The sequence below is a fragment of the Neofelis nebulosa genome, chromosome 10, assembly GCF_028018385.1.
Source record: "Neofelis nebulosa isolate mNeoNeb1 chromosome 10, mNeoNeb1.pri, whole genome shotgun sequence".
In the NCBI taxonomy this organism is placed as follows: Eukaryota; Metazoa; Chordata; class Mammalia; order Carnivora; family Felidae; genus Neofelis; species Neofelis nebulosa.
Genome location: NC_080791.1, coordinates 56,629,705 through 56,639,994, shown reverse-complemented (window position 1 = coordinate 56,639,994; position 10,290 = coordinate 56,629,705). Strand labels below are relative to the sequence as shown.

Genomic DNA, 10,290 nt, shown 5'->3' with positions numbered 1-10,290 from the left:
TTTTTTTTTTTTTTTGGCTGTGCCGGGGCGCCCTCCGGAAGCGTTTCCAACTTTCCAGAAGTTTCTCGGGACGGGCGGGAGGAGGGGAACGCCATATATAGATCTGGGGAGCCGGGAGCGGCGGAGAGTGGAATCCGTCCGCGGCTTGAGTGGGACGACTGTCCGGCGCCAGCCCACCCGGCCCAGGTAAGGGAGGGGGCCGGTCTGCGTGCGGCGGGCGCTTTGGGGGAGCTCCGGCGAGTGAGACAGGGCGGGAGGCCGCCGGGAGGGATTGGGGGCCAACCCAGAGCCCGCAAACCGGAGTCCTTGGCACTTAGGGAGCAGCTGGGGCGTTCGGGGTCGGGAGCCGGGGGCCAGACGGTGACGGTTGAGTGAGCCTATAGGACTAGGACGAGATCAGGGCAAGGGTGGGGAGTCGGGGCGCTCAGAGGCTCGGAAAAAGTGCAGGCTTCCATGGGAGTTTGGGGCAGGGGTGCTGACGGCAGGGAGGAAACAGTGGGGCTGGGAGCCAGGATGCTGAGACTGCCTTGTGCAGGAACCAGAAGGGAGGAGGTGGGGTCTGGGGGCCTCTCCAGCAGGGGTGGGAGGCCAGGCCAGCTTTGCAGTTCGGGGCGCCTCCATCTCTAGGGCTGAGGCCCGGGGGCCGGCGGAGGTAGGTGGACCAGCCTCCTGACGGGCAGGGGGGCATCTGCGCCTCCTGAAAGTAGGGTGGAAGGAAAGGAGATGAAGTAGTCTTGGCTTTTCCTGGGAGGGGTTCTTGGGACCCCCACCGTTTGGGAAGAGTCACAAACGGTGGCTCCATTTCTGATCAGCAGCCTGCATGTGTCCATGTTGGCAGCTAAAGGAGCAGCTTGACCAGTGTCCCCCACCTCCCTTGGGAAGCGGGTGAGGAATCAGCAGGCTCCATATCCCCCCACCCAAGAGGGGAGGGTTAGCTGATTAGAAGGCTTTGAGTCGCCCACTCTCAACTCTGTCCACTGCCACCTGGTTCTTGGAATGGCTGCAGGGTTAAGGCTACTTCCAAAGGCCAGGGTTCCCTGCCCCCAGCCTAGGGACATTCCTGAGGCGGCCAGAGTGGAGGAAGAATGAAACCACTTCCAGCATGGCCCGGAGGCCCTGCCCCTCCTCTTCTCCGTTTCCGGCAGGTCCCTCTGGGCTGTAGGGCCCGGATGGAGGGGAAGGAGGCTGGAGGGAAACTGGGGGCCTTGGTTCCCTGGAAGCCTCTGGCTGGCACCACACCCTCCTGTCTTCAGATGGTTCACCTGCCCATCCCCCCCTCCTGAGGCCTCCGGATCCAGTCCTTTTGTTTCTGGTCACTGGGATTGCCAGCAGAAATGGTTTTGTTTTGTTTTGTTTTAACCTCACTGTGTAACAGGATACCACATCCAGGCTTCCTCCGGGGGCTCTGCGGGGGCTCTGCGGGGGCTCTGCGGGGGCTCTGCGGGGGCTCTGCGGGTGCTTCCCGGAGGAAGAAGCCCTGCGCTGGGAAGCCTGCCCCCCCACTGATCCTGTGGGACCTGGGGTGGCTCCCTGCCCCACTCTGGCCTCAGTGGCTCCTGCTGTACAGTGAGGTGGACAACCTCCAAGGTCCCTGTGGAGCTGGGACTAGCTGTGCCTTCCTTTGTGCCAGGGGCAGTGTAGATGGGGTCCCATGTTGGGGTTGGGCCTTCCAGGCCCCGCCTCACCACCGCTCCAGCTCTGCCCTAGCCCATCCTCCTCACTCTTCTGTTTTCTTTCAGAATGAAAAAGGCAGGCACTGACCTCCCCCTGAGGCAGTTTCCAGGTACTTTAGACTCCCTCAAAGTGTTTGAGATCCTCTCTGGTGACCCCTAGCATTTGCTTCTCTTCCCTCTTACTTACAAAAACCCAGAATCCAGTCCCAACTCAGTCTGGCTAGCTGTGGGCACAGCCCTTGGCTCTCTGATCGAACAGTTTTCTTTGTGGGACTGTAAAGTCATGTAACCTCAGCCTCAGGGCTGGGATTTCTCTGTGGCAACGTGGGCTGGGCTGTGGGAGGCTGGCTTGCTTGCAGTGACTTGCCTCCCTCTGTTGCCGCTGCTGGGTCAACGTTAAGGGCGGCCCTTCTCCGCAGCCACGCATCTCCCTGCACCTCCCTGCAGACACCCTGTGCAGACTCAAGGAGGCTCTGGGCCACCCCCTGGGACCTGCACCCAGGCCTCCTGCTTCCCAGGCTGGAAGCCCCCCTCTGCCGGCGGCGGATGGAGATAATTCAGTTTCCAAGCCTGCCACGTCACCTAGAGTGGGAGCTAGAGCAGGAGGAGCAGGAGCGCGGCTGTGTGGCTGCCTGAGGAATCCCAAACTAGTCATTTGGAGCTTTCTTGGAAAGCCCCTCCCAGCCCTTTGAGGTTCTGGTTGGCTGGGGGTGGGGGCTGTCAAGATGGTGTCTGCCACGTGGCAGGGCTGGGAGCTGGGCTCCTTGACTCTCTCCCAGTGGGATGCTAGTGGCCTTTTCCCCACTGGGTCTGTGCTCTGGCATCAGCTGTATGGACTAGAGGTGGCCTTCGAGTTGAGTGACCAAAGGCCTGTTGTCCAGGCAGAATAATCAGTAGTGCCCCATTTTACTCTCTTAGGCATCCTTTTGTGTGCAGTAATTCTTTGGTCTTTCTGCTTTTGAGGCTCCAGTCCTGATGGGGAAGGAGCTAGGGCTGGGAGGAAGGTGGGCCCTGAGATCCCCCCTCTTGTCTGCGCTCTAGGGTACAGGCCTCTCTTGGGCCTTGTGCCGCGCCCCCCCCCCCCCCCCCCCCGCTTTCTCCGCGCGTCCTTTGCTTCCCCTTTACGCTGCACCTTCCGAGAGGTGGCCGCCCAGGGAGGGGGGACCCGCCTCGGTTCACAGGATGGCTACAGCAGTGGAGTCTTTCCAGAGACCCAGTGCTCTTGCAGGCAGGCCGAAGTCCTGAGGGTCCTCTGCTAGGATTCTCAATTTGGAGGTCCTTAAGGACCCCAGGATGGGATCCGCTGGAGCAGTGGGACCCCAGCCTCCACCAGAGTTCCTACCAACTCTTCCCTTCCCCCTATCCATCTTGCCTGAAAGTAACGGGGAAGTATCCCATGTGGAGAGACTGTCCTGATTGGAGGCCCCGGGAGGAGAGTGAGGCTTGTTTTGGGGACCAGTGGTATTGCTGTGGTTTGGGAGGGATCCTGAGGAGAACCCTGAAGCCACAGAGCGGAGGGCCTGTGTGATAGCCAGGCCCTGTCAGATTGGAGGGCAGAATGGAATCTGAGGTGGACCCAGCTTCCTGTGAACACGCTTCTGGTTAGCCTCTGGTGAACGGGAGGGGGTGTCATTGCTCCATTCAACTGTGACTTACTCCTCCTCCAGTATCCTTCCTCTCAGGAAACCTACCCCTCCACCCCACTTTTGTCCTGGGGATTTCCCATCCATTCTCGGGACTGTGGACAGATGGACAGGCATGTCCCTGCTAGGATAGAGGCCTTGGGCATGGAGACCTAGACCTTTATGGCTTGGCAAATGGAGACTGAAGCTGAGAGAGGAGTGGACACACACTCAAGGTCACCCTTGGGGCTGCAGAGTTTAGCATCTGGGTTCCCCCATTTAATGAGTGAGCCAATCGGTGACTCATTAACATCCCAGGGCAGGGTAAAAGGCACAGGGGGAGGGGCAGTCCTTCATCCTGTCCCAACAGGACATCCTTTGTCCAGGCACCTGAGCTTCATGCAGACCCTCAGTCCATCCGCCACATTTTTCCACTGGAAAAGGGTCCCGGGGTCATATGAGATCAGAGCTAATCTGTATACAAAATGAAGACCCTAAGTCTGCCCAAGTGGCCCTGATTTTTGTTCATTGAGGAACAGCTGAGGCCCATTGTGTGCTAGGCACTGGAGATGTAGAGGATAACCAGACTGGCTCGATTTCTTGTCCACTCGGAGTTCATAGACTAGTTGGGGATGGAGATCACGTATAATAAACACACAAGACTGACTGTTGTAAGTTCTGTGTAAGAAATCAACAGGGTGGAGCTGTTGCCTTGCTAGAAACCCTGCTCCGGATTAGGAGCTCAGAGAAGGCCCCAGAGAGACTGGGCAGACTGAGACCTCTGATCTGGGCAACTCTTGAGTTAGGTCTGGGTTCCCCAGAACTCTGAGCTCTCTTGATCCCATCTGCAGGGGACTTGGTGGCTGCCAGAAGGCTGGGGATGGTTCTTGGGGAGGAACATCTAGGGTTTCAGAGCCACCCTCTCTCCAACCCTCACAGGTCCCCTGTGGTGCGTACAACCCGCCTCCCAGCCATGCGCCTCCTCGCGCTCATCGGCGCCTGCTGCCTCCTGGCCGTGGCTCTGGCCGCCGAGGTGAAGAAGCCCGCGGCTGCTGCAGCACCGGGCACGGCAGAGAAGCTGAGCCCCAAAGCGGCCACGCTGGCCGAGCGCAGCGCCGGCCTGGCCTTCAGCCTGTACCAGGCCATGGCCAAGGACCAGGCGGTGGAGAACATCCTGCTGTCGCCCGTGGTGGTGGCCTCGTCCCTGGGGCTCGTGTCTCTGGGAGGCAAGGCGGCCACGGCCTCCCAGGCCAAGGCGGTGCTGAGCGCGGAGCAGCTGCGGGACGAGGAGGTGCACGCGGGCCTGGGCGAGCTGCTGCGAGCGCTCAGCAACAGCACGGCGCGCAACGTGACCTGGAAGCTGGGCAGCCGCCTGTACGGGCCCAGCTCGGTGAGCTTCGCAGAGGACTTCGTGCGCAGCAGCAAGCAGCACTACAACTGCGAGCACTCCAAGATCAACTTCCGCGACAAGCGCAGCGCCCTGCAGTCCATCAATGAATGGGCGGCGCAAACCACCGACGGCAAACTGCCCGAGGTCACCAAGGACGTGGAGCGCACGGACGGTGCCCTGCTGGTCAATGCCATGTTCTTCAAGCGTGAGTCCAGAGGGGTGGGGCGGCCGGGCACAGAGCCCTCAGCAGCTGGGGTGGGGAGCCAGCTCGGCACGTGTTGCCCAAATGCCCGACAGGTGCCAGGGCAGAGGGCGGACATGGCGGTGGCTGAGCCGAGGGTCCTCCTGAAAGAGTTCTCTGTCCGGTGGAATCAGCCGGACCCTGACTGTGGAGAGCTGTTCCTCATAGCTTCAGGCAGCATGTCGCGGGGCCAACACCCATGTCCCCCAACGCGGGGAGCATGTACTCTGTGGACTGGGCGCTGGGGTGGGGGGGAAGGTGAGCCCCAAAGACTAGAACGGAAGCCTGTGGCTGAGAGAGATCCAGGGTGTGCAGTTGGGGGGCTGTGTTCTGAGTGGGGGCCGTCTATTTCTGACCTTGCGTTCTGCTTCCCACTCCAGCGCATTGGGACGAGAGGTTTCACCACAAGATGGTGGACAACCGAGGCTTCATGGTGACCCGATCCTATACTGTGGGTGTTACCATGATGCACCGCACAGGTGGGTGACCTGCGGAGCCGGGGGCCGAGGTGGGGGGGTGAGGGTGCTCGGGGCCTAGCCTGCCCCCAGCCCTGCGTGCCCAGTGCCCTCTCGGCTCTCCTCCCAGGCCTCTACAACTACTACGATGACGAGAAGGAGAAGCTGCAGATTGTGGAGATGCCCCTGGCGCACAAGCTCTCCAGCCTCATCATCCTTATGCCGCACCACGTGGAGCCCCTCGAGCGCCTTGAGAAGCTGCTGACCAAGGAGCAGCTGAAGATCTGGATGGGGAAGATGCAGAAGAAGGCTGTCGCCATCTCCCTGCCCAAGGGTGTGGTGGAGGTGACCCACGACCTGCAGGTGAGGGATGGCCCAACTTGGGGTCTGCAGGGCCTGGAGGAGAGGGGTGCTTGGGGCACCCATTCGTCAGCTCAGCCGGTCTGTCCTGAGCCTCCGTGGGTGTCCAGGTAGTACTGGGCGCTGCTGCGGGGAGAGGCCTGGGACCTGCCTTTGGGAACATAATGGTGACATCCGTAGTTAAATGCGATAGAGCGCCTGCTGTATGCCCGACACTCTTCAGAGCACTTCGGAGATGTTAACCTTTTAATCCTCGAAACAACTTCATTAGGTAGGACTAATAAGCTTCTTAGAGATGAGGAAACCGAGGCTCAGGAAGGTTAAACAACTTACCCACAGTCACGCAGACGGTAACTCAGACATCTGGCACCAAGCTGTGCCTTAGTCCCGTACCGTACTGCCTCTGAGCCTGAGGTGCCCCCAGTTCTAGACTGTTCCAGCCGAAGGGTCGTCCCCCGTGCAGCAGTAAGACGAACAATGGCTGTCAGCAGTGAGGCACTCGGGGTGGCTGGAAACTGAACCCACGCATTCAACGTTACCTTCTCCTCATGACCACCCTGGGTGTTGGGCAGTGGCTTGAAGGGAGGCAGTGACTTGCTGAGGTCACCTTGGTTAGTGAGTGGTAGAGCTGTGATGAGTCCTCAGGGTGAAGATTCAAGGTGGCCTTTTTGTCAGTCAGGAAAGATTTTTTTTTTTTTTTTTTTTTTTTTAACCTACTCAAAAGGGAAAACTTTTATCTCATTCGTGCCTTGGATGCCAGAAATGGCTCCTTGGTAAGCTTCTCACTCACGGGATTGATTCAGATTCACTGCTGACACTGTGGAGAGAAAGCTTGTGATGAAATGGGGCTTTGGCTCCAGACCACGGACTAGTGGCCCTTGCGTGGCCTGTGCTGTGGGTCATGCTGAGGTGTCCAGAGAGGAGCCATCACCACGTCCTGGATCCGTCCAGGTTCTTCCCCAGCTTCTCCTTCTGCGGTGGCTGCTCTGACGCCATCCTTCCTTTTTTTCTCCCGTGTCTTCCTGGAACCCTGGGTGGACACACAAGTCCATGGGGTACATGGAGTTGAGAAATTTGACGTGTGTGACTTGTGTAAGGTCATTGGGACTGGAGTTGCTGGGCCTAGAACACCTGTCTCAGGACCCCCTGACCCTCAGGACCCCAGCTCAAGTGCCTGTTTGGCCTCACCAGGGAGGTGGCCTGTCCTGCAGAAACCTGGGCCCGGAAGCTGCTGGTGACTCGGCCAGTAGTCCTTCTCTGCAGCGTCTTCCTCACTGAGCTGCAGGGAGACCAGGCTCCAGTCGTGGGGGATAAGGAAGGCTTCCTGGAAAACGGGGTGGTTAAAGCATTCTACAGGGATGGGGGTGGCCATTGAGACACCATTGAGGGTGCCGGCTGTTCAGTGAGACTGTCGAATAAAGTGCTGGGAGAGGTATGCTAAGGGGTAAGGCCACAGCACAAGGCACAGTTGACATACGAAAGCACTTGTACTTGGCTTCCGGCGGCTCTGCAGAGCCATGGCAAGTGTGTGTGTTGGGAGTGGGGTGCATGTTTGTGGGGGTGCGTTTTAATTTTGTACTATGGGAATACGTAAAAACGTATATTGGGGCGCCTGGGTGGCTCAGTCGGTTGAGCGTCCCACTTCGGCTCAGGTCAGGATCTCGTGGTTTGTGAGTTCAGGTCCCACATTGGGTTCACTGCTGTCAGTGCAAAGCCCGCTTCGGATCCTCTGTCCCACTCTCTCTGCCCCTCCCCTGCTTACAGTCTCTCAAAAATAAACAAACATTTAAAAAAAGATGTATCACGTATACATTAAAACTTGATCAGTGTAATGAACTCTCCTGTATCCATCACCCAGCTTCAATCATCAGCAGCTCATGACCGATAAGGAGTCATCTACACACAGCCACTTCTCCCCCAACAGATTATTTTTTGTTAATTGTTTGTTTAGTTTTGAAAGAGGGAGAGAGAGCATGATGGGGAGAGGGGTAGAAATAGAGGGAGACAGAGGATCCGAAGCAGGCTCTGTGCTGACAACAGAGAGCCCGATGTGGGGCTTGAACTCACAAACCATGAGATCATGACCTGAGCCAAAGTTGGACACTCAGCCTAACCAGCCAGGTGCCCCACCCCCATCAGATTATTTTGAAGCAATTCCCAGGCAGAAAGCACCCTGGACAGGTTTTAAAGCCCCAGGATTATATGGTCATAGTTATTCTTAGAGTAGTCTTCCTTACATTTGAGTGTGCCAAGAATTACCTAGAGATTTTGTTAAAGAAGCTTCCTGGGTCCTCCCCCAGAGATTCTGATAGGTGGCTCTGGGAGAGAGGGGGTCAGGAGACGTGTGTTCCATGTAAGCTCCCAGGTGGTGCCCGTACTGGCAGTCCGTGACCCGTGCTTTGAGAAGCACTGATCAAGATTGCTCAGCAGGATCGGGGATAAATTCTGCCTTTCTCCCGAGTCTCTGTGTCCTTATCTGTTATGTGGCAATTAGAAGTTCTTGCAGGGTTGTCGTGAGAGTTAAGAAAGCAGTGGTTCAAAGTGCCTACATCATGTCTGGCATACAGGAGGTGACGGAGAGGTGGTAATCTCTGCTCTGAGGAACAGGGTAGGAGGTGATGGGTGGTGAGGGTGGAGGGTGCGGGTCTAGGAGCCTTGACCATCTCACGGCCTCACCCGGCACCTGCCTCATCCCGCAGAAACACCTGGCCGGGCTGGGTCTGACTGAGGCCATCGACAAGAACAAGGCAGATTTATCACGCATGTCGGGCAAGAAGGACCTGTACTTGGCCAGTGTGTTCCACGCCACTGCCTTCGAGTGGGACACAGAGGGCAACCCCTTTGACCAGGACATCTATGGGCGCGAGGAGCTGCGAAGCCCCAAGCTCTTCTATGCTGACCACCCCTTCATCTTCCTGGTTCGAGACACCCAGAGTGGCTCCCTGCTGTTCATTGGGCGCCTGGTTCGGCCCAAGGGTGACAAGATGCGAGACGAGCTGTAGGGCCCCAGGGTCATGGGATGGCAGGAGGCAGCCGAAGGCTCCTGAGACACATGGGTGCTATGGGAGGGAGGGAGTTGAGGTACTGACCTTGGATAGTCCATGGGGTAGGGGTGGGCAAACAGCAGGCTTCCTGTGTGTCTGAGCAGACTTCCCAGCCATCTGCTTGGACGTGGGCTCCCAGATACCATGATGCTGAGCCCAGGAACCCCAGGGACCCCACATTCTGTGGGACCTGGGCAGTAGTCATGTCCTGCCCTCAGAGCCCTGGGTTTAAGCCTGCCTCAATCAGTGTTCATATTTATAGCCAAGTGCTTTCTCATCTGTGAGATGGAATCGAGCTAGTGGGGGCTCAGCCCAGGCCCCGTGGAACGGGGGCCCTCTTTCCCTGACCCGACCATCACCTCAGCCCTCTCTCCAGCTCTATTCCAATCCTCTCCCAACTTCCCTCAACTATAAAATGAGGTGCTGCACCCCCTGGGACAAGTACCCCCATGATGGCCCTGGCCCCAGTTGAGGGGGGGATCGGGAAATAGCTCATGGGGGTGGGGGTGGGGGCTCATGGACAGATTCTGGTCAGGCATCATGGGGATGAACTTTTTTTCTCCGTTTGTAGATTTTCAAAGATGGGGAGGGAAGGGGGAAAATGAGCCTTTGTTGCTGTCACATCAAGAACTTATTTGTACAATTTTTTTTTCAATAAAACTTTTCCAGTGAAGTTTTGTTGGAGCCTGGAGGGTGACTGGATCAGAGATTCCCATGTCATTTTTCCCGGGAGACAAGGGCTCCTTGTGTTAAGCCAGGGCCCATATCAATATGGTGCTGAAATGCTGGCAGATAACCGCAGGCCCCCTACATGCCGGCTCGGGAAATGGTTTTGGCTTTGGCCGCCCTGGAGAGGTGGCTTTGGGGCTGGGGTGACAGTGCTGGACCTGGAGCCCAGGTCATTCTACACTGGAACTTTGGCTCTCTAGTCTTCAGTTTCCTAGCTTTTCACTTCAAACTGATCTCATCCATAGCCAGGTTAGATAGGCTGCCTGACTGAGCCCGGCTTTGGCAGGAAGGAGCTTGTGGGATCCTTGTCCCATTTGGGTGTGCAGCAGGAAAGGAGGAGGGACCTGACACAGCCCTCCTCACATGGTCCTTGGAGCTCTTGACCCCATAGCTCAGGAGGAGAGAGGGTGAGTGGGGCAGAGGAAACTGGATTCGACACTGCTTGCTGGAAGTGTAGTCTCGGGCAGGTCACTTTCTCTCTCCGGGCGCCTCTCTGGCTTCCCTCTTCCACCAACTTTGCCCTGGGGGTTGTTGGTCCAGGGAGGGGAGCCCCTGCCTGGCTGGGCAACCCAGTTGGAGTCTTCCATGATGTGAATGGGGCTGCAGAAAGGCCAGCTGACTGACTCCTGTTAGTACCAAAACAGCGTTTAGAACACCGCTGCCAGAGCTCCAGGTCTGTCCCGTGCAATGGACCCAGTAAGTCAGATGTCTGCCCTCAGGGGCTTCATCTGAAAGTGGAAGCCTATAGTGACAAGCATGCTCACTCCTCACTGTGT

General features: G+C 57.6%; 1 protein-coding gene across 1 annotated transcript; it reads left to right on the top strand.

Moving 5' to 3' along the window:
* Positions 1-49: 49 nt before the first annotated feature.
* On the top strand, positions 50-9,458 carry SERPINH1 (serpin family H member 1). The gene is made up of 5 exons (XM_058687720.1): positions 50-186; positions 4,235-4,890; positions 5,307-5,405; positions 5,512-5,744; positions 8,441-9,458. The coding sequence occupies exons 2-5, from the start codon at positions 4,269-4,271 to the stop codon at positions 8,741-8,743; spliced, it is 1,257 nt and encodes a 418-aa protein (XP_058543703.1). The 5' UTR covers positions 50-186; positions 4,235-4,268; the 3' UTR covers positions 8,744-9,458.
* The last annotated feature ends 832 nt before the right edge of the window (positions 9,459-10,290 follow it).

What these genes read in the sequence shown, in the direction of transcription:
- SERPINH1 (XM_058687720.1), top strand. Translation starts at nt 4,269, where the DNA reads ATGCGCCTCCTCGCGCTCATCGGCGCCTGCTGCCTCCTGGCCGTGGCT. An exon ending in CAATGCCATGTTCTTCAAGC is followed by an intron (nt 4,891 to 5,306) that starts GTGAGTCCAGAG and finishes TTCCCACTCCAG; the next exon opens with CGCATTGGGACGAGAGGTTT. An exon ending in AGGTGACCCACGACCTGCAG is followed by an intron (nt 5,745 to 8,440) that starts GTGAGGGATGGC and finishes CTCATCCCGCAG; the next exon opens with AAACACCTGGCCGGGCTGGG.